The sequence below is a fragment of the Molossus molossus genome, unplaced genomic scaffold (assembly GCF_014108415.1).
Source record: "Molossus molossus isolate mMolMol1 unplaced genomic scaffold, mMolMol1.p scaffold_m16_p_3, whole genome shotgun sequence".
Classification (NCBI taxonomy): domain Eukaryota; kingdom Metazoa; phylum Chordata; class Mammalia; order Chiroptera; family Molossidae; genus Molossus; species Molossus molossus.
The window spans coordinates 61,148,782-61,173,696 of NW_023425366.1; the positions used below are offsets into that span (position 1 = coordinate 61,148,782).

Consider the following 24,915-nt stretch of genomic DNA (forward strand, 5'->3'; position numbering starts at 1 on the left):
AAGACCCGGGTTCGGTTCCCGCTAAGGGCGCATACCTCGGTTGCAGTTTGTACCCGGCCCTGGTTGGTCGTGCGGGTGGCAGCCACTCGATGTGTCCCTTTCACGTCGATGTTTCTCTTCCTCTCTCTCCCTCCCACTCTATCTGAACAAAAAATGGAAAAAATGTCCTCAAGTGAAGATAAAAAAGAAAAAAATGCAAATATTAAAAAAAAAAAAACAGAGATACAAAAGCTCTTCCCTTTTGTTTTTAGAATAATACTGATAGCACCTTGTTACTTTATAGCCTAGATGGAAGGAAAAGTTAAAAGAAAAAAAAAAAAAAGACTGTAAAAGGCCCCATTTTTTCCAACAGTTATGAGAAAGATAAAGCAAAACGTGATCTTCTTAAGTGAAAGTTTCCCAAAGTCCCAAGGAAAAGGGAAAAACTGCAGGAGAGCTTCAAGAACCGCAAACCTTGGGATTTTGCATCAAAATCCGCACTGTTAGTAAAAGCTTGGGGAAGGTCTGGCACAGACCTGACTCAGCAGAGAAATGCCACCCACAGTCACCGACTCGGCTTCCGCAGCGGCCAAGCTGCCCTATTTTCTCTGGAGGTTTCCCCAGCCAGACCAGTACACCAGTCTTTCAGATGGGAAACTGGATTATTTGAAAATTGAAATTAAACAAAATTGCATAACATTTAAGACAAGTTTACAATTATGATACTTGGCTTTTCACACAGGTTTAAAGTCAATTTTCTGTTGAATAAATAATATTAACCACATATTAACCACCTAATAGTTTTCAAATGCCTCAAACAGCCATCATCATCATTCTGAACTCTTTTTAAAGACCATGGTTAAAAGATGAGGGGAAACAGTACCATTAAAAGAGGAAACAAAGCATGATTCAAAGTTTCTTTCCATGAGGTAATGCACATTGTTGACTAATGCTCAGAGGCATCCAGTCTATAGAAAGATGAAGGATAAAGTTAAAGCAGGTGGCTGAGAGAAGTCAGAAACCTCCCCAAACCCCACCCCCCTTTACTGCATCACTTTGCTGAAGCCAAAGGGGCAGACTGAAATCAACAAAAATTTTGTTGATCTGACACAGGAACTTATGCTCAGTAAGATGGAAGTTATATATCCAAGTTCATCTGCTGGAAACTGCCAATATAACATTAACTGCATGTGTATGTGTATGTATCTGTGTATGTATGAGTGTGTGCCCGTGTGCCTGAGCACAAGCACAGCATTTAAGTAAGAATTTTGAAGGGATCTTCAGAGTTGTTTCTGGGTAGATGTATTTTTTTACCTTTTTTTTTTTCCTCCAGAAGGAAATACTTCCATTTTGTAATTTAGACCCCAGAAAAGTTAAGTTGTTTTGTTGTAGTATGTCTGCAAACTGAATGATGATTTCTAATGGAAATCTAATGGAAAACAGATTTCTTCCCCTAATTATAATAATATAACAAAAAATTTGCTATCATATAAGTTATTAATTTTTCTCTAATATAATAAAATCTCTAGTATTTGTAGGAATGCAATTGTTGAAAGCACTAACGTGTTTCCCTGTTTCTTCTCATGTTAATCAGCAAATGCTGTGATCTCAGTAGTCAGGTATTAGGTGCAAAGTTCAGAACAACAAATTTGCTGCACCCCCTTTCAGTAAAAGTAGGGCTCTGATGGTTGTCTTTTCTCAAATCACAGTTCATCTCTGTTAAATATTCAGACTGCAAAAGAGGTGTGGTTCAGCACAGAGCGTCAAACAAATGTTAGTGGTTCAGAAATAATATTTTTTCCCCAGTAGCAATATATAATGTGGGTATGTGACTGGAATATTTAAAACACCTGTTCACTTGGAACTAAGCCAAATGTGTAATATGTTAGAGTGTGCTAGAGCGTGCTTGGCCCACTTCCAAGAGCATGTATCATTATTGCCATCAAAATACAGAGGGAGCCAGGGCAGAGAGACACGTTAGGAGCAATGGAAGCTAGATGGATTTTATTGTTAATAATATCATCACACTAAATACTCTTGGCTGGCTAGTATTTTCATGCAACCAATTATTGTTATTATTATCTTCATCATTATTATCTGCATTAGAAAAGAAACTGGCAGTGTAGGGACACTCTTGTCTTAGCTTTGCTAATTATTTTCATTACCTTAAAATCTCAATCAACCTCCCCCTCTTCCCTTCCTCCCTTTCCCTAACCCCCCTTTCACAAATTGTCTAACCGTGCTCTTCCCTGGATACACAGTAGTTCAACGGGAACACCGGAGAATACATGATATTCTAACTCTACCAGAGTTCACTAACAGAACTTGGGTTTCTATTTGCCAGGGTTCCACCTTTTTTGCTTTTTTTCCCCAATTCTGTTTGACTTCACTTAATAGAATACTTAATAGTTACTTTGTGACTCCTTTCTCTACCCTTTCCTTAGTTTTAACATACGTATAGTGGAGATCATATCTCTGAAGAATATCGTAACTTTACTGCATAAGAAATAATCATATATGTAGCATATGTAAAATGTACAAAATGTGACATCTTGCTTGAATGTAATCATAAAATATACTGAAGATTTCAGTGTCCTGTGTGTGTGTGTGTGTGTGTGTGTGTGTGTAAAGAGTAAAAATGTTAAACATTTTGCCAAAATCTACACATTCAGGAAGGAGTAGCAGGAAAGAAAATAACACATTTACGAGTATGATGTGCCCAAAATGTGCTAATGCTTTATGCATACATTATATAAGTTAATTCTTACAAAAAGACACAAAGTGACATTTATTACCCTTATTTTACTGCTGAGGAAGCTGAAATTTGGTGGTTTAGAAACTTGCCAAAGAGCACAGACGTTAGGAAAGTGGTAGAAACCAAGTTTGTATAAAACTTGTGCAACCCCTACATCTAAATTTTAAAACTTGTACTTTACATGGTCTTACAATGAAAAGACTGGCTTTTAGATTACAGACATGAAAATGTGCAGGTAGGGTTTTATGTCTGTAGTATTGTACCCAGAACCCTGACCTGGTATGTGGTCACTGAAAGTGCACGTGCTTCATTAGAAACGCCTAAATTTACAGATGTGTATTTCTTCTTCAGTTTAATCTAGAGAAGCTTATATTGGTTAAAAACACCTCCTGAGGTCTCTGTAACTTGCTCCTTTGACACAACATATATGACAAATAGTCCTCAGTCAGGGAAATGCACGTGTCTAATTATCAGCGCACATTGAAATTACATGCACATTTCAAAAACAACTGGTTTTCTATTATAATCATAGATGTTTATAAATGGCTTAAAATGTATAAGTATAAAGAAAGGTTTCAGACTTTTTTAGCATACACACATACATATGTCATTTATAAAAATTAAGACCGTTTGGCACTTCCCCGTTCTACAAATAAATTGCTCTGTCTAGAGAGTTTCTTTGTCCAATAGAATCTTCCTCAAGAACTGGTTGTCACTATGCTTTTCTGCTGCTTGAGACCATATGGTGTCTTTCTCATAGCTCCTGTGTTGCATCTAACTCCACACTAAACAGTGAGAGCACATGCTTTCCCTCAGCCCTCTTCCCCATTCACCTTGCCATCCTTCTTACAGTTCCTAACGCATTTAAACATTCAATTCATATCAAGCCAGTATTTTGCTTGTCCTTACTCATTTCTTCTTGTGGGTCTTTGCATAATTGGCCTTTTGAAAAGTTTATTCATATCCTCTTCTTCAATTTCCATCCATCTTTCAAACTTCACTTGGTTGAGCCTAAATGTGACTACCAATCATGGCCACTTTTCCTGACTTTTAAATATTCTAGTTCCTAGCAGTTATTACTTGATTACAAGGTGTCCTCATCATCGTCATCATCATCACCATAAACTTTGCTGAGTGACAGACTCTATTCCAGGCATTTTACAAGTGTTCAGTCACTTGATTCTCATAATAACATAGGAGGTACTATGATGAACTCCCATTCACAAACCAGAGAAGCTAAGTAACATGCCTGGGGTCATACAACTAGTAAGTGATGGAGGTGGGATCAGAACTCAGGCAATCGAGCTGCAGAACTGATGTTCCCAAACACTACGCTATGCTGCTTCCCCCAAATTTCTCATAGTGCTTGTTCCATTGTTTTGTCCAGCTGATTCACTTGTGTCTTTTCTACCTTAACTAGACTGGACGTTTTGGGAGGTCACAGATCATATCTGCCAAATTGTTTTCTCTCCTAGGGTCATGATAAAGTTCTATACATCCTAGGAATCTAATAATTATTGCTTTGATAAAAATATCTACAGATAAAAGTGGAAGTAAATTTCTAAAGTGTACATTGTGGAAGGCCACTTTTAAATTTGAAGGTAAAAATGGGATTAAAATCTAGCATGCTTTGATTAATTCACAAAATAAATCTAATGTCATTATCTCTAATGAAATGACCATATTAACTTGAGATAAGACAAGATGGGGCAAAAGTAGGTTTACAGTTGTGAGGATGTGAAATGCAGAGGTTATGCTTGTATGATTATTTATTATCATCATTATTATTATTTTTGGTATATGCCCCTCGCGGGAACCGAACCCAGGACTTTCTTGTCCACAGGCCAATGTTCCAACCACTGAGCCAAACTAGCCAGGGCTATTGTATTATTTTCCATACGAAGAACTGTAAACCTACTTTTGCCACACCCTTACTTCTTAACTGTCATTATAAGCTTTGGATGCATAAAATAAACATACCTTCTCTGGTTTAAACCAACCTGCTTGCGTTATTTTGGCTTCAATTACAGATAAATAACACCGTAGACATTTAAAATCCCCAATGATTAGGAGACAGTCAAATCAATAACAGCTACATAATACATAAAGGATGGATGCAAATTTTATAGCAAAGAAATTAAATATTAATTTATATCTGTTTACTGTAACAAGAATTTGTTGTCAGCTTTTTCTGAAGTTTAACAACGCTTGAGCCAAGATCAGTAATTTATACATAAAAATATTACCATTTAAGGTAAAAATGCTACTAAAACAATTATATCAATGTTTATGACTGTCATATCCGTTTATGTAGTAATTCATGCCTATTCTCTTTATATGATAGTGTGTCCCATAGCTATTGCAGCTCACTTATCGCCATACAACCAGCAATATAAAATATTTTTAGCAATTAAAAATAACAAGCATTTTCCATATTACAAAAGTTTTGCTGAAGAATTAGAAAGGAATATATCAAAGGTAATTATTTTCCAGATCGAATTTATCCTGCATAGCACAAATGACTCAACAATGAAAATTCTGTTCAAAATGTGTGCATATAAAAGGCTTTGTCCCTGGAATGTCGCTCTCAGTGGCTCACTATCTAGGTTGAAAATGGCCATGCAGGGTTGTATGTCCTATTTTTCCATGCCTGCAGTAAAGATACAATATGGGAATTCAGCTTGGTAATTACTAATACACCACACAGGCACAATTACACCCTGTATGCCGTATGAAGGAATCACTTGTGGTCTGCATCCATTACAAAGAGCAGTAGGGGGCCCCCATGCAAGATGACAAAATGCTTTACAAGACGGAAGGAGACCAGAAGAGTCGATGTACACAGATACAAGGACCTTGATTCTTCTAGCAATGATTTAAGTCTCCTTCCATCAATTATCATCCTTTGTCTCAAGAGTCTTATCACCAGCAGCATTACAGGAACTGAACATAACAATGCTCAAACCCATATAACCCTATGAACTGTGCTGATATTTCCACACCCTGTTGCTATGTTTGACCTGGTTATTCAGATTACTTAAGCAAAACAAAATGGGAAAAACACCAAACAAGCGTTACCATTGCAAAACTGGCCTATTTTTTTTTTTTTTTTTTTATGGCTTACTCAGAATTCAATTTCTTTAAACTGAAAGCCATTCTACTCTCGAAATGTAATTTTTCAAAGTAGTTCTGACTTCACTTAAAAAATTAAAGGTGAAAATCTGGTTGTGTGAAAATTATAATTGTAAGAAAAAGATGAAATATTGGTGTATCAAGGGGATGCATATTTAAAAAGAGAATTTTATATCTAAGGGAGCTAAATAAACTAAACTAAGTCAGCCGTTCTCTTTAGCTGCAATGAGTCACAGGAATAATTTTCTTTCTGCAAAACTCTTTAAAGTTTTGAGTTTAATTGCAAGCAGTAAGCAGTTTTTATTATAAGTTTCCTCTTAATTATTACACGATGTATATTATTTTACAAAACTTTAATTTAAGATGCTCTTTTAAAATATATCTTACAATAATGAATTTTTAAGACCTTAGGAAAGTTAGTTAGTTATGGCAGTTTGTCAGCTTCTGTGAAACAAAGCCTTGTCTTTCAGAAAATGTTTACAACCTATGAGAAAAAAAAAAAGTATCCTGGGGCAAAAATGTTTATTGGCACCTAGAAGTCTGAAGAGAGAGTCAGGCCTGTGGTTTTTTGAGGGCACTTTATCATCGCCCGCATTCTCAAAGGTTTCTCTGAATGAATAGAACTGGATTACTCAGCCTTCTATTCCACGCCTATTCCTCTCCATTTTCCTTGGCACGACTGGGAGCCAGGCTATTTTTAGTTAGGCAGTTTTCTATTTTTAGACAACTACCAGTTAGAAGACATTTGTTAGGAAAAAATTTAAACACACACACACACACACACACACACACACACACACACACAGGGAGGAGGGAAGGAAGCTTCCCTTCACATATTGTAAAGCAGCCTTCAACCTGTAACTCCAGGCATTTCAGCTGCTTTCAATCTTGGAAAAATAAAGAAAAATTCAGAGTTCAGGGTTTTAAAAATAAACCTACCCTCTGGCAAACAGACCAAAATGCAACAAGCTGTTACTATGTGAAACAGTGACTACAAAAACAAAGAACATTCTCCAATGATTAAACTGCAAGAAAAGTTGTAGAACGATTAGGTTATAAGATGGTTACACAGCCATGTAACAATTTTCCAGCCTCTCAGCCAGATGTATCATGTTTTAGAATTTAGAGGAAGGGGCGGGGGGTAAAAACCTCATCTGTAAAGTTAAACCAAGGATGTGGGATGTAACTTTAAGGTTTCCACTCTTAGCAAGAGAGAACCTTTTATCAAACTTGAAAGCAATTATATTTACTGCATTTTTCTAACATCCGTATTCTATAAATTTCTTTAAAAATTGTAATCACATGTTTACAGAAGAACCATATATTAAACATTCAATGGCAATGGGAAATCAAAATAAAGACTGCTGCATATAATTACACATTATATATATGTATATATTCACTTATCTATCAATATGTCATTATTTTTATTGGTCTAATTTTTACATTAAATGGAACAAATCACTTGCAGATTGGCTTAGCATATCAATGTATTCCACTTATCATTCAAAGTTATGCTTCCATCTGTAATTCACGAGATGTTTTCAGGTGCTCAGAACTGTAATTTTGTTCTTTCACCTTATTTGTCCCACTGTACTCTGTATATCTTATTGTGGTTCAGACTGTGGGGTCGGACAGTCACAGATGCATCATCAGTAACTAGCACAATGTTTGGCATATGGTCCTGAATGACATGGCAAATCCTGTGTGTTTTGTCCACACTGGACCCTTGGCCCTGGAGGGCAGTGGCTGTGTCACAATCGCTGTGGCATCTCCCACGTGCTCAGCACAACTATGCCTCGCACACATCAACGCTTACAAAAAAGAAATCAATTCTCTGGCCTTTAGACTCTCTTAATTTATATAAAAATGAAGTTAGATTTTCTTAATTCATATAAAATGTAATAATCATTTATATAAGAACACTGCATTTATTAAACAATATACTTATTAAAATAAAATGTTACATAATTATTATTCCCTAATTAAGAAATTGTTGCTCCTCTCTCTTTTGGTTAAACAGCTTTTATCAGCCAAACTTTTCCCTTAATATTGAAAGTAAAAGCACCTTATACAACTTAACAGTGTACAATGGGTTCTGGTATCTTTTATAGGCTGTGATCAGGACATCCCTGTGAGGACAGGGTCAGGGGCAACAGTACTAACTCAGAGGAGGAACCTGAGGCCCAAGAAGGTTAAATAAGTTGCCCCAGGGAGAGAACTAGTGTGTGATGTTGCTCTAACTAGAATTTAATGTCTCTCCAAATTTGTGGGGCTTTTAAGGTTCTATTTCCTCATCATAAAAGTACGAAGGTGAAGTCTCAAGAAAATTCTTCAACAACATTCTTTTTTAAAAAAAAATTATCTTTATCGTTGAATGTATTACAGATGTTCCTCATTTTTCCCCTATTGACCTCCTCCTCCCCACCCCTGCCCCACCCTCTGCCTTTCCCCACACTGTTGTCTATGTTCATTGGTTATGCACATATGCATATAAGTTCTTTGGTTTATCTCTTCCCACCCCCCAACCCCTCTTCCCTTTGAGATTTGTCAGTCTAACAACCAATTCTTAATCCCTTCACCCATTCCCCCAACCCCCCTCCTATCTGGCAACCAACAAAGTGTTCTCTCTGTCTATGAGAATGCTTCTGTTCTGCATGTTCATTTTGTTTGTAGATTCAATTGTTGATAGATATGTATTCATTGCCATTTTATTTGTTCATAATTTTTATCTTTTTCTTCAAGAAGACCCTTCAATATTTCATATAATAATGGTTTGGTGGTGATGAACTCCTTTAGCTTTTTCTTGTCTGGAAAACTCTTTATATGTCCATTGATTCTAAATGACAGCTTTGCAAGATAGAGTAATCTTGGTTGCAGGTTCTTGCTTGTCATCACTCTGAATATTTCTTGCCACTCCCTTCTGACCTGCAAAGTTTCTTTTGAGAAATCAGCTGAGTCTTATGGGAACTCCCTTGTAGGTAACTAACTGCTTTTCTCTTGCTGCTTTTAAGATTCTCTCTTTATCTTGAACCTTTTGCATTTTGATGATGATGTGTGTTGGTGTGGGCGTCTTGGGGTTCATCTTGTTTGGAACTCCCTGTGCTTCCTGGACTTGTATGTCTGTTTCCTTCACCAAGTTAGGGAAGTTTTCTGCCATTATTGTTTCAACAAATAGGTTTTCGATTTCTTGTTTTCTCTCTTCTCCTTCTAGCACCCCCAAGATGTGAATGTTGGGTACACATGAAGTTGTCCCAGAGGCTCCTTACACTATCCTCATTTTTTTGGATTCTTTTTTTTTGTTGCTGTTCTGAGTGGGTGTTCTTTTGCTTCCTTATATTCCAAATCAATGGTTTGCCTTTTGGCTTTACCTACTCTACTACTGAATCTGTGTAAATTAGTCTTTATTTGAGTTAGTGTCTCCTTCATTTCTGACTGCTCCTTTCTTACGCTCTTGAGGGCCTAAGTTCACTGAAGTTCGCACTAAGTTCATTGAGCATCCTTATAAGCAGTATTTTGAACTCTGCATCTGTAAGGTTGCTTATCTCCATTTCGCTTAGTTCTTTTCTTGGAGTTTTGTTCTGTTCTTTCATTTGGGACCTGTTTCTTTGTCTCCTCATTTTGGCTGCCTCCTGTGTTTGTTTCTATGTATCACTTAACAAGAGGTATGGGGCTAGCTGAGACCAGATGCTGCTTGTTTGAGAGAATTTAGGAAAACCTGAAGCAGGATCCAAGACAGGCCAATCCTATGGTAAAGCAAGTGGCAAAAGCTTGGGTGGGCCTGAAAGTTGGGTGGGGCGAGGCAAACAGTGTGAGTCAGTTTGCTGGAGTCCCAGATGTGGCAGCTGTCTGCTGCCACAGGGAAGGGCTCACCAAAGGAACAAAGGCCTCTGATAGCACGTTTGTCTAGGAAAAAGCCACCTCTCCAGCCCTTGCTCCAATGCCAAACAAGTCAGTTCTTCCCCATATGTCTCTGGTGCCTTTCAAGCTGCCTCCCCTACCCTGGAGCATGGAAGGTGCGAGTCCGAGTAAGTCCGTGTGCGGGCTCTTTAAGAGGAGCTGCATGGGGCTCCAGCTGCCTCGCCTCCTTCAGCCTCAGTTCCCTCTGGTTTTTCCAGACACTGGAACCCTGAGCTGGGTGCCTGGTGTGGGACAGGGACCCCTCAGTCCCCAGGGAGGACCTTCCCAGCCGAGGTGTCCTAATGTTTTTCTGCCACATGTGGGTGTGGGACCAGCCCGTCTGCCTCCACCCCTCCTACCAGTCTGGATGTGGCTGCTGCTTTAATTCCGTAGTTGTGGGACGTCCATTCAGCTTGATCTCAGGCGGTTTTGAATGATGGTTGTTCTGTAGTTTAGTTGTAACTCTGATGTGGTTGTGGGAGGACGGATACCGCGGTTACCTACCCGCCATCTTGACCGGAAGTTCTTCAACAACATTCTTTGGCAAAATCATTCTGCGGCTTTTCCCCCGTGTGAAATGAATCAGAACCCCACAGCTCCGGAGAACCCAGTCCCGAGGCCTAGATGCAGATAAAGTTCCTCACGTGCTCAATGAGGGTAAGTCACACAGAACCGTGCAAGCGTGTTCTTTCCCTTCCAGCTGGCAAAGTGCAGAACTGGCTCCGTTGCCGCTGCTTCCCGATGACTCTTCTTCCCTACCCCTGCCTCCATCTTCTCTTCTTCCTCTGGGAGTGCCACCTTCAGGGTTCTCTCCATCCTCTCATCTCACTCCACAAAATCGTATTTCCTTGAACAAACATTCTGACTGAGCAACTCAGCTTTCCTGCCAGTGTTTCTCTGGCCTGGCACAGACCCTGACACGCAGGGGCATGTAACAAAGGCCTGCTGTAGGAATGGAAGGTAGCATGGCTGGAGGCCTCCTCTCCAGTTTACCTGCCCTTTTAGGTTGTATCCATCAACCATCACACTGGTTACCTCAGTGAACAAGAGCACTAGATTCACCACTCTTACCCCTTATGTCAAATGCTGCCCAGGAGAAAGTTTCAAGAGTCACACACATTTCTATACCTGTCCTGACCAATCGAGCACTTAAAATGTGGCGAGTGAGAGCAAGAAACTGAACTTTTCATTTGATTTAATTTTAATTTAAATAGCTACATGTAGCTAGTGGCTGCCTTACTGATTAGTAGAGATCTGTATCATTTTATCTGAAATGTGGTTATATTACCCAAAGAGAATGTACATGACTGAAAAACTGGGTTTGTCATTTTCAGGCCACAGGCATTAAATATATCACTTATTTACAACGTGCACAGTAACCTTGAAAGGAGTTTGGTTTCTGGAACTGAAAAGGAACAGAGACTGGAGTTGGCTTTCGATTAGTAGCTCATTCTCGGGGTAACTCTGGTCTCCGTTTTTCTCTCTAAAATGGTTTTCTCAAGGTCATAGCGATGGCATTTGTTTATGACTAAGGAGTAATCTGCATGCTATTTCAAAAAATAAAGTATTTAATCCAGAAATTCTGAATAAGATTACTATTATTAATTCATATATCATTTTGTAATTATGTTTTCTTAGATGTCAGACAAAAGCCCAAATACCAACAGTACAGTTTACTGTTTACAATGTTTCTTATCCTAAAATAGTAGCTCTATATAGTTACCGAGTTTATTTACTACAAAATAAAGATAAGAGATTTAATTGATATGAAGAGGCTTTCAGATTCTAATTAACCTCCCGGCTAGTCATTAACTTTATGACCTTTAGAAATAATTGACAGGGATTTTTTTTTTCCTTATTCAGAACTTCCAACAGGTGGCTAAATTTCAGGGTAACAAGGACTACACTAAATGCCGTTGAGACATGACTGGCTAATATGCCAAGTAGCTATCAGTAAAACAAGATATATTTCCAATAATATAATATATCCAATAATATAATCTGTTGTATACACATGCAGCATTTGCCTAATTACAATCCTTGTAACGAGAGAGTCTGAAGTCTTTTCCCAGAATGTCCGATGAAATGTTTTGACAACGGGGATAATGAGGAAAGCATCGCTCCCACCACTCTCTGCACCCCTGGCACAGGCCCTAACCAATCATACGACACGTGCCCTCCAGGTCTGGTCTCAGAATCTTCCTCAACAGGTGCTCCATGCAGCCACTACCAACTGATGGGCATTCACAAGGGAGGGGACCAGGAGATGCAGTGCTCATACAAAGTGACTCACCTCACGGAGCACTGACAGGCTCTTTAGAGTGGACTTCCAAAAACTGAACACACCTGCTTTCAAGAATTAGTTTCATCAAATGCCAGTTTTTTGTTTTTAAATCTATTTATGGTATGATACTAACCCTCAGTAAAGCAACAAAAAGAAATGTTCAAAAATGTGCTTTCAAACTCCATGCAGGAGAAACAGATGTTTGGAAAGGGAAGTCTAGATCCTTGCTACTCAAGTTTGGTTCACAGACTAGCAACTTAAGTATCATTTGGGGGTTTGTCAGAAATAGACTCTTGGGCTCTGCCTCAGGCCCACTGATCAGAATCAGCCTTTCAGCCAGAGCCCCCAGCGATTCAGACTGGGCCAGAGGTGTTTCATCTGAGACCCACTGACCACGCTTGTCAGATCCTTGCCAAAATACCAACAAGTTGCTTCTCTTTTCTCCAGGAATCAATCAATGCATGTAGGTTCAAAAGTCTTTTACTTTCCACCAGCACTACAAAGAATAGTTCTATGTGGTCTCCTCTGGGTAGGGTATTTATTTTTTTTTGTTTTTTTTTCTTACACAGCAGCATTTATTCATCTCTGGTTCACTTGAAATATCCTCACTTTTATTAATATTAAAACATATCTGACTTCAACAAAGAAAGCTTGGTAAATTTTAATAATGATTATCAGAGAGTTGGTTTTTATATACGTATGTCTTTATACATACAAGTATATCATCTAAGTATGTATATACATACATGTATGTGTATGCATGTGTGTGATATAAAATATTTATTGAATGTCTACTATGTTCCATACATTGAGCTGGCAGTTGAAGTTAACAGAGATAAATAAAACAGATTCATGTCCTTCAGGGAAGGAAAATAGAGTCATAATAATAATGTTTTAAAAAATGCAGCAAAGTAATTGAAAATAATAAACATCCTTTGATTAAAAGACTCATCATCTTTCATTCTGAATCTAGGCAGGACTTTGGAATATTCCTGAGACTTCACTTTGAAATATTTCATATAGATATATTCAGTAACTCCTGAGGAAGTAAGGATGTTCTGTTCTTCTTCTTTTTTAATCCTCACACAAGGATACTTTTTTCCACTTTTATCTTTAGATAGGGTGGGGAAGAGAGAGAGAGAGAGAGATGAACATTGACATGAGAGAGACACATCAACTGATTGCCTCCCACATGACCCTGACCAGGGCCAGGGCCAGAACCGCAACCGAGGTACGTGCCCTTGACCAGAATCAAACCCAAGACTCTTTGGTCTGTAGTCCAACGCTCTAACCGCTGAGCCAAACCGGCCAGGGATGGATGTTCTATTCTTTGATATCTTATTTGATACCTTTTTAAAGCCAAACAATATTACTTTTACTTGAGTGCTACCAATCAAATATGCTGTTCAACATCAAGTTCCATGAATCTGGAAATATCATTTAAAATTGATGATTATGATCCAGGCCAAATATTTTCCCCAATACTTTCAGATATTGGGGGTGGGGGGGAGACAAAAAACAAGGACTTTGGTTTGCTCCAGTTAAGAAAGTTCGTGTAAAATAATAATGATGATAAAATGGTGATGATTTATAATTATAAGGAAGTTACATTACTGACAAAAAGGCTATATTTTAAAACCTGTCCTCTCTCCTACTATTATTAAATAACTTTCTGTTGACTCCATGTTCATAATAATGCCATTAAGCCATTAGAGTTGTGCAACAGATGATAGAAGAAGTTCACTTTTACTGCCTTGTGCATGTAATTTAGGTAATCTAACACACTTTATTTGTTCAGTAATGGTTTTTTTAAATGAGATGTGAAGCTGCTTTTCATGTTTATAAAACATATGTAAATTAAGAAAAATCATTACTTTAAAAATTGATCTTCAAATTTGGTATATAAAAAAAAACAAAAAACATTGTAGCCCTGGCTGGTCTGGCTCAGCGGTTAGAGCATCAGCCCATGGACCAATGAGTCTTGGGTTCAATTCCAGTCAAGGGCGTGTACCTCGGTTGCAGTTCATCCCCGGCCCTGGTTGGGTTGTGTGGGAAGCAACTAGTCGAGGTGTCTCTCTCTCACATCAATGTTTCTCTCTCTCTCTCCCTCCCTCTCACTCTAAGATAAATAGAACAATATCCTCAGATAAGGATTAAAAAAAAAAAACATCATAGAGTTTTGGTCAAGATAAGCCGTGTAGGTAATCGCTGTACTCGCCTCCCCCCACAGCAACATCAAAACTGCAACTAAACTACAAGAACAACCGTCATTCAGAACCATCTGAAACCTAGCTGAATGGAAGTCCTACAACTATAAAATTAAAGAAGCCAAATCAAGACGGGTGGGAGGGGCAGAGGCTGAAAGGGCTGGTCCCACACCCACGTGTGGCGAATAAAAATTGGGAGGGATACCTCGGCTGGGAATGTCCTCTCCAAGGGGCAAGGGGTCTCAGTGTCACATCAGGCCCCCCAGCTCAGGGTTCCAGTGCTGGGAAGAAAAGTCTCCGTAACTTCTGGCTGTGAAAACCAGCGGGAATTGAGGCTTCTGGAGACCCAGGCAGTTCCTCTTAAAGGGCTCACACAGGGACTTACTCACTTTCACTCCCTCTGAGCTCCAGCACCAGGGGGGCAGCTTGTAAAGCACCAGAGACATACGGGGAAGAACTGAGTTGTTATCGCTGGAGAGGCAGCTTTGTCCTGGACAGATGGGCTGGAGGTGATTCCTTTGGTAAGCCCTTCCCCCATGGAGCCTCCCCAACGGGGCGGCAGACAGCTGCCATATCTGGGACACCAACAACCTGGTTCACACTCTTTGCCCCACCCTGGTGATTCCCTGAGGCCTATCCCACCCAACTTTCAGGCCCACTCAAGCTGTTTCTAGTGGCTTTAAAACCTTAGGAAAGGCCTGTCTGGGCTCCTGATTCAGATTTTCCTAAAATCCCTTAAACAAGCAGCATCTAGCCTCAGCGAGCTCCATACCTCTCATTAAGTGGCCCCAGACCTGGCATTAGCAGCAGCTAGCCTTGGTTCATGGCTTGGCCTTGCCTGGGCACCTTCAAGTCCAGCACAAGAAGCAGCCATCTTCAGATAGCTTAGTCGCTTATGCCTGTGGCCCCAGGTAGAACACAAGCAGTAGCTGACCTTGGCCTGCAGCTCCTGGGAGCCCCAGAACCAACACATCCAGGGGACAGCTTCAGACCACGTCAAAGCACCACCTCCACAAGCAACACACTCAAGTGGTGGATTGAGTGGGTACCAGAGCCCTGCTGAAGTAAGTCTTGCTCTGTGTGGTGGGCCCCTGCACAGCTGATCCTCCAAGGTGGTCAGAGGTCGGTGGTCACAGCCAGTTCCTGTAGCTGATCAGCCTTGGTAACTCCCTTCCACTGATGTGCCAACAGCAATCAAGACTCAATTACAACCGAAGGGTATACAGTCCACATAGGGGGGATGCACCTCAAGTGCCCAGCTGGGATGACCAGGGAGGCTGTTCCACTGGACCCTAAAGGACACCTCCTACAATCGGCCTTCCTACCAATCCTACGAGACATAGCAGCTCTACCTAATACATAGAAACAAACACAGGGGGGTTGCCAAAATGAGGAGACAAAGAAATATGTACCAAATGAAAGAACAGAACAAAAATCCAGGAAAATAACTAAACAAAATAGATATAAGCAATCTAACAGATGCAGAGTTCAAAACACTGGTTATAAGGATGTTCAAAAAACTTAGTGAAGACATCAAGAGCATAATAAAAGAACAGCCAGAAATGAAGGATGAACTAACTGAAATAAAGAATAATTTACAGGATATCAATAGTAGAGTAGATGAAGCCGAGAAGCAAACCATAGATCTGGAACATTAGGAAGCAAAAAACACCAAATCAGAAAAGCAAAAAAAAAAAAAAAGTGAGGATAGCATAAGGAGCCTCTGGGACAACTTCAAGGGTACCAACATTCAAATCATGGGGGTGCCAGAAGGAGAACAGAGAGAGCAAGAAATTGAAAACCTATTTGAAAAAAAAATAACGACAGAAAACTTCCCTAACTTGGTGCAGGAAACAAACATATAAGTCCAGGAAGCACAGAGAGCCCCAAACAAGATGAACCAGAAAAGGCCCACATCAATATACATTATCATCAAAATGAAAAAGGTTAAAGACAAAGAGAGAATCTTAAAAGCAGCAGGAAAAAAGCAGTTAGTTACCTACAAGGGAGTTCCCATAAGACTGTCAGCTGATTTCTCTAAAGAAACTTTGCAGGCCAGAGGAAGTGGCAAGAAATTTAAAAAGTGATGAAAAACAAGAACCTACAACCAAGATTACTCTATCCTGCAAAGCTATCATTTAGAATTGATGGACATATTAAGAGCTTCCCAGACAAGAAAAAGCTAAAGGAGTTCATCACCAGCTAACTATTATTATATGAACTGCTGAAGGGTCTTCTTGAAGAAGATAAAAAATATGAACAATAGCCCTGGCCGGTTTGGCTCAGTGGTTAGAGCGTCCGCCTGCGGTCCGTAAAGACCCGGGTTCGGTTCCCGCTAAGGGCACGTACCTCGGTTGCAGTTTGTCCCCGGCCCTGGTTGGTCGTGTGGGTGGCAGCCACTCGATGTGTCCCTTTCACATCGATGTTTCCCTCTCTCTCTCGTCCTCTCTCTCCCTCCTACTCTGTCTGTACAAAAAATGGAAAAATGTCCTCGGATGAGGATTAAAAAAATAAAATAAAATAAAAAAAATATGAACAATAAAATGGCAAAAAATACATATCTCTCAATAATTGAATATATAAAAAAATAAACAAGCAGAATAGAAACAGACTAATAGATACAGAGAACTTTTTGTTGCTTGCCAGATGGGAGGGGGTTAGGTGAAGGGGTGAAAAAGGTGACGGGATTAAGAAGTACAAATTGGTTGTTAGACTAATGAACCTCAGAGGGAAGGGGGGAGGTGGAGTGGGAAGAGCGAAACCAAAGAACTTATATGCATAACCAATGAACACAGACAATAGTAGTAAAGGCAGGAGGGGGACAGGAGTGGGGAGGAGGGGGTCAGTGAGGGATAGAATCTGGGATACTTTCAACAATAAAGATAAATTTAAAATAAAATAAAAAACCTATGTGGTAGCTACTTACGGTAAGAACTATTTTAATTATATTTTATAGTAACCGAAGAAGGATTTTAAATGTTCCTCAAGAATATTATTTTCCCAAGTTCCTTTATAAAGAAAAAACTACTGTTTTGAAAAAAAAGTCAATTTACTAATTATAAAGTTAAGTACCGGCCCACTTCAAGTGAATTTAAAAAGGAACATGAAAGACCAACCATCTTTCCATTCCCAAGCGTCACGTCTAAAAAAGACAGCACACGTTGCCTGGCCTACGTGGTTAGTGCTCTCTGTCAGCCTGGATGACTTGCAAGGGTTTTCTACCAGCTAGTATGTTTACTGACTGACTCTGGTTATTGGTTTAGGGGTAAAATGAGCTTTTAGTTTTACGGTAAGTATTTAGTTCCAAATTGGTGTCTGTCAAGGGGAAAGTTTATGCTCTGGATTCTACAGAGTTCTTCACCTCTGAAACGTACTCTTTAAATTTTAAATGGAAGAATGAACCTTGGTGTTAATTGGAGAACACAATTATTTAAATGCCTCCCTTTTCACATTCCCATCTAGATCAATGCTGTCCCACAGAACATTTTGTGATGATGAATGCAGTCTACATGCTGTCCCATTCAGTAGTCACCAGCCACATGGGGCTATTGTAGATATTTGATCTACTTTTCATTCGTTTAAATGCGAATAACCACATGTGGTTAGTAACTACTATATTAGCACAGATCTAGATTATTTTAGTTTTTGATAGCACTTTGATATAAAATTTATCAAATTTTAATGAACTGTTTTGTGGGAGCTATAAAACAATTTTCTTTCTCTCTCTCTCTCTCTCTCTACATGCCCCTAGCGGGAACCGAACCCTGGACTCTCTGATCCACTGGCCGACGCTCCAACCGCTGAGCCAAACTGGCCAGAGCTAATTTTCATTCTTTAAATGACTAACATTAGGCTCTATGATCATCATTTGGATATATCCTGTTACTGTTTCCCCCTGTTTATTTAATCTCCGAATATATTCTGAAGGCCTGACACTTTCTAGACCTCACTTAAGCCCTGGAGATAGGATGGTAAACAAAATGTGCACAGTCCCTGCCTCTGAGGAGTTGAAAATCTAGTATGAAACAAGCAATTGTAAAACAGCTTCAACTGTGCTTTGCTGGGGAAAATAGAACAGATTATGACTGTAACCAAGGAAAAGGATCTAACACAACTTACAGAGCAATTCAAGGATCCCTGTCTGAAAGTATAAACTGGGACCTGACTTGAACAAAACATAAAGAAAAGCCAAGAAAGGCCTGGTAAGGAATGTTGAAGACAAAACAAATAGGGTTTAGAGAAGTAGAGGGATATAGACATGTTTAGGCGGCTTGAGTAGAGGATGGGAGAGGTGGAAGGAGTTGATTGACGGGAAATAGCAAAAGGTGAAGCTGGAGAGGAAGACATACATGACCACATCATGCATAGTCTTGTGAGCAATCTTAAAGACAGAGAGTCTTTGAGGGGCAGTGTTTATGTTTCTATGTCCAGGCATTCTGTGGCACATTGCACATGGCAGGAACTCAGTGGATGAATGCATGAAAGAATGAAAATTCAACACGATCAAACAAATAAGCGAATGTGCTTCTTTTAAAATATCTGTATGTCTGCCCTGGCTGGTTTGGCTCAGCGGTTAGAGCATTGGCCCACGGACCAGAGAATCCTGGATTCGGTTCCTGCTAACGGCACATACCTCAGTTGCAGTTTGTCCCCTGCCCCAGTTGGGGTCGTGTGGGTGGCAGCCACTCGATGTGTCTCTCTCACATCGCTGTTTCTCTCTCTCTCTTCCTTCTTCTCCCCTTCCCGCTCTATCTGAGGATGAATGCAAGAATGTCCTCGGGTGAGGATTAAAAAAATAAAGTATCTGTGTGTAATATGCATCCACAAAGCATGCATAAAAATAATTTTATATATCTGTATTTTTATAAGTATAAAATTGAAAACATATTTAATTGGTGTAGGTATAATGAAAGCTCAAGGTAAATTTTCACATTTTACATCTATTCCCAAATTCTGTAATATGTAGTTTATAAAGAGGTTTGTAAACAAGTGCAATTTCACTATTTGCTGCATTTCCTTTTCAACAAAAATTTTACTAATCAATTTTCATCGAACAATGTAGTTACCTTACTGATAACCCCCAATAGCATTGTGAAACAATAACATTTATAAGCTATTTTAAGGCCTTTCCAGTCCCAATTTAGGCCTTAATTATCACTGTGCAGAACACATTTTGCTGGAATAACTGTTCTCAGCCATCTTTAAGTTCACATAGGATTCAGGTAACAGAAAACAGAATTTCCCTTATATATGCCATCTCTTATTCTCCCCATCCACACCCCACACTCATCTTGACTATTCTTGCATTTTTAAAAAGCCAGTAATCTTCTACTGAGACAGTTGTGAATCACAGGATTTTTCTACACAAGTTCCATCCACCTTTTTTATTTCCTGAGAGTAGCAGAGAACTCTGTAGTTTACTCCCCTCCACACTGTGTCATCTACAAGCCCAGCCTGGACAAGCAGATCAGGAGAATCATAGTCACAGAGGAGTGAGCAGGTGCCAAGTGACACTCCTGCATGCGTTTTGTGGTTAGAAAACGTGCAGGATATGGAGGTAACCTATCTGGAACTTCGGGGACTCCAAGGATCACCTGGACTAATCTGGTGATCACCAATCCATTTGAATAAAAGTTTTGATTAATTGTTTAGCTTATATTTTCCTTTCAATAGCCTATACTACATGAATGAGGTTATTGCTCTTTTGCCCGTTACTTGTTCCTAAGATGATGTGTATGTGTTTTACATCCTTCACAAGAATGCCTGTCTTTGGGCGGCACTTGCTAAATCGTTGCTGAGTGAAGGGATGGCCTGGAAGCATGTCCTGTGGGGCCTGAATTCTTTAGGTCATCCTGACGTGCTCAACACCACACCTTCTTACAGGCACAGAGCCAACGTCAACTGTGAGGGTAGCAAGGCAGGTACGAGGCCCAGGAGTGGAGCTAGAGAGCTGGAAGATATGAAAGGGGCAGTTCCTTAATACCATCAGACTCCCTGTTGAATTTCAACAGCCTCACAAACTAGCATTTTGGGTAAATATCCAGTCACAAAGTTAAATAAAATGGACTTTCTTCCAAGGAAATGTTTTTAATACAATAACTGTTTGTGTGTGTGTGTGTGTTTTTAAAAAAAACAATGGATTAAAAATTTAACACATTTACTAAATCTGGCATATTTATACATTGTATCTAAACAGATATTCAAGCTGCATTATAATATAAAAATATAAAAAACTCTCCCAGTCTGTTAAGTCTTTATAAGTCTTTGTGCTATTGTAACAGCAGTGCTAATTATCAAGCAAAGACACGATAACATGGTAATTACTCAGAGCTGTTTTGCTATAAGAAGAAATCTTTTTCAACACCCACACATTGTACAATTTCCTATGACCCTGTAACACTACTCTGGTATGGCCCAGAAATTTATACTTCAGTCTAAATGTCTGGAATCATATTATTTCTCTCTCCTGGCCAATCCCTTTTTCTTGTGAGTAAACTGTTTTCAGAGGGTTAAGGGAGAGGGGTAATGGTCCAAATGGGAAATATAAAACTAATGACCCTTCATGAAACATATTATGTTCCTCATTAAATTTACTCAGTTAAATGTATTCCATTAAAATAAAATAAGTAGGACTTAAAATTTTACCCAGGAGTAGTAAACTACCTTAACTCTCAATTTCATGTTAGCTCCATTCTAAAGACAGGTTCCTCAAATCCCTGACGTATCACGGCCTCCTACACAATTTCTGCCTTGGTGCTGCAGAGGTTTCAAAACTTACTGCGCATAAGAACTACTGAAAAACAAGTTAAAAATGCAGATTCCCACTCAGATCCCCTCTTCTCCACCAAGAACCTCAAGCATACTGGTTTCAATGAGCTGCACTTTGAAAAGGACTCTATGCGGAGGTGATGTAAATTTCATTGAGCCTGGGGCATCCCACCGCACTTCCTCCATCATCTCTGTGATTGTCACAGTGTGGAACAAGCATGTGGATGAAGAACCGTGTGATTCATGTGGTTGAGCAGGACAGACTCACATGTGTTAAGCTTGTTATTTTCATCCAAAAAAATCAAGCCACAAAATCTTTAGATTTTAGCTTAGGAATCCCCTAATGTCTTTTTGAGAGATTCAGACCTTTAATATATTAACTGCAGATAATAGAGCTGTTTCTCCACTCTCTTATACAAGTATCGCTTTTTAAGGAATATGTGGTGAAAGACTTTCAAAGTCAATGCCTTTATTTTTTAGATGAGAAAACTTCAGCCAGAGAAGTAGCTAACTTGTCCCATAGTGAGACTGTGCAAGATGAAGGTTCAAATGCAAGCCCTCCGACTTTCACTCCAGTACTCTCGTGGCCATACAGAAGTCTGACTCAGATACTCACCTGCCCAAGAATATGAAAGTCTATACAGTGTGAGAAGTTTTAAGTTGCCTTAAAGTCACATAGAATATTATTAAGCAACCCCTCAGCAGATACATTTTCTAAATTTTCAGTTTAAGTCTAATGACAACTTATAAATCAAATTCTCTTGTTACTCTGAAATGTTTGTTGTAATGAGATGAAGTTTTGTGTTTGGAACTTGTGTTTAATGTATATGAACACACATCCACACACACACACATACACACACACACACACAAAAGCACCTATGAGATTTGACAACTGACTAATGCTGTTCATATTCATGTTTCTTTATATATTTTCACATTTATATGTGTGCATGAATAAAATACTATCTGAAATACATAGGAGGTAAGTTTTAGAAATGATCTTAAATTTCAAGATTGAGGCAAGCACTCAAAATAATCAGTCAATGAAAAACAAAAATAACATGCAGTAATACAAATCTGGAAGTATTTTAAACATATACCACATTAGGTCTAGTTATCATTCACTTTTGTTTCTCTGAAATTATTTGTTTGGTCTTATTAGACCAAAACTTTGAAAAACTAATCAGCACAATACTTTTATAAAACTTCCAAATAAAAGCAAAGGAATGACAACTAGCCTTAGACAATTATTACACATAAAGTGAAGATGGATAGAAGTGGCCAATTGCCCTGGCTGGTCTGGCTCAGTGGTTAACAGTGTCAGCCCTAGAACCAAAGAGTCTCAGGTTCAATTCCGGTCAAGGGCATGTACCTCGGTTGCAGTTCCTCCCCGGCCCTGGTTGGGGTCATGTGGGAGGCAACCAATTGATGTGTGTCTCTCACGTCAATGTTTCTCTCTCTCTCTCTTCCTTTCTCCTTCCCTCCCACCCCATCTGAAGATAAATGGAAAAATATCCTCAGGTGAGGATTAAAAAAAAAGAGGTCAATTAATTTGATCAGGATTAGTATTGGATTTTTTTCATAATATAGAACCAGTCTAAGCAATGGTAAGAATAACTTGAACTCTGGCAAACTGACTCAGACTATATACTTCTGAAACATTCATTAATTTTCTCTTAATTCTGGGAAAGCAGTTGCAATCTGGAAAACTGTGAATAAATAGCTGAGAAAAATAGACAGATGAAGACAGTCCTCACTACACCTCTTCCTTTTTGATTTATTCATTGCTCATGAAGGGTACTGCAAGGCAACAGCATTAAAATAGGATACCTGCAAGAAAACCTAAAACTGTATGGCATGCTACTTATGTTAAGAAATCTGAAATACTTTTTGAGTTTTATTATTTAAGTATTTATTTTTAAATATGTTTTTATTGATTTTAGAAAGAGAGGAAGGGACAGGGAGAGAGAGAAACATCTACGTGAGAGCAACATTGATTGGCTGCCTCCTGATCTGCATGCACCCAGGCTGGAGACTGAATCCACAATGCGGACATGTGCCCTGACTGGGAACAGCACCAGAGACCTTTCCGTGCAGGGGATGATGCTCAGCCAACTGAGCCACACCGGCCAGGGCTAAAACATTTTTGAATTTTAATGTGCTTATTTATATTTGGCACAATAAAATGATGTTTTAAATTTGATTCTGATAAAACACTGAGTTAATATTTAGAAATTAATTTTAATCAGATTTCTGATTCCATGTATATTAACGGTTTTAATTGCTATATTAAATTATGAAATTTGGAGGAAAAACATTTCTAGGAGAATAATTGTCTTTACTCTTTCAGTAAGAATGCATTAGGAAGAATAAATGAGAAAGAAGATATATAAAGTAAAAAAACTGAAGTGTAGCCCTGGCCAGTTTGGCTCAGCGGTTAGAACTTTGGTCTATGGACCAAAGAGTAGCCGGTTCAATTCTGGTCAAGGCCATGTGCCTCCCTTTTGGTTCGGTCCCCAGCCCTGGTTGGGGTTGTGCAGGAGATAACCAATCAATGTGTCTCTCTCACATCGATGTCTCTGTCCATCTCCCCCACCCCCACTGTCTGTAGATAAACGGAAAAATATTCTCATGTGAGGATTTAAAACAAACAAACAAACAAAAAACACTTAAGTGTAAGGTTGGGCTCAATTTTAAATATATTTTTTATTGATAATGCTGGGAAACTAGTCTATACTTAAAAAAAAAAAAATTACGAGAAGTCATCCAAAATGTGGGTGAGCTATATACCCTCAGGAAGGATGAGGCCAATAATCTGATCTGGGTGCCTGATTTCTAGCAAGGACCAGATTTACGTTATCCCTATCATCATGCCATTGTAACTCGAATTCTAACTGTGGAAATATGAACATCTTAGGACAAGGATGATTATACTTGTGCATGTGTGGGGGAAAGAGGCGGTCCAAACAGCTCAGGGCTCGCTCTGCCAGAGTTTTGGGTTCCCCAACCACGCATGCGCTCTCACCTCCACGATGTCTGAGTTTGTCCGGCTCTCGTGCGGCTCGTTGTACTCCGTGTACTTGAGCAACACCTTGTCCATGTCGGTGCTGGCGTACTGGAACAGCTTGTTGGTGCTGTTGAAGATGATCAGCGCGATCTCACAGTCACACAGCACGCTCAGCTCATATGCCTTCTTCATCAACCCAAATTTCCTCTTTGTAAATGTCACCTGGGAAAATGAAAGCAGGCAGGTTTTTTTTAAAGAAAAAAAGAAATCATGCGTTTTTGTTTTTTTTTAACAGTACTTTTTTTCTTTGTAAAACAAAGTGTGCCGTTGTCAGAGCCCTTGGGCACTAACACATTTGGAAAGGAAGCAAATAAATCTAAAACTAATTTCTGCTCAGAATTTGAAAATGTGTGATTTCTAGCTTGTTGCTGAATGTGAAACTGTAAATGCCAAATTTAATGTAGGGAATTTTAATGAAGGTGACCAGAGTACTGTTCATGTTTCTTTGAACAATGTAAGATTTAAAAAGAAGTTAATTCCAGCATGGTTAACATCCTTCCCTTATAATTAAGTTTGGAACATTTTTTGACCACTTGAAGACTGGACATGACATTATGAACAGAGCATTTTATATCTGTGTTCAAAAATTCTTAAAATTGTTTAGTCTCATGCCATTTAATTGAAAACACTTGAAGGGATATGACTAACTCTGTTTTCGGAGAGTGCTGTATTCTGTTTTCTAGAAATCCAGCAGGGAACTGGGAAGTTCTTTAGCCGTAATACCGTGAGGGTTTTGGTTTCATTCTTCCCTGTATCTTTCTTCCTCTCCCAGGCCAGAAACTGTACTGTTATCTTTGCTTTTTCCTTCTTTCAACCTAAT

General features: G+C 39.1%; 1 protein-coding gene across 21 annotated transcripts in view; it reads right to left on the reverse strand.

Annotated features, from left to right (window-relative positions):
* The window catches only part of MEF2C (myocyte enhancer factor 2C), a 169,163-nt gene that overhangs the window by 53,691 nt on the left and 90,557 nt on the right, over positions 1-24,915 (reverse strand). For all 21 annotated transcript variants that reach the window (XM_036279873.1, XM_036279869.1, XM_036279876.1 and 18 more), the window contains one exon: positions 24,054-24,257. In XM_036279873.1, the coding sequence (XP_036135766.1) occupies positions 24,054-24,257 (204 nt within the window). The remainder of the gene's footprint in view (positions 1-24,053; positions 24,258-24,915) is intronic.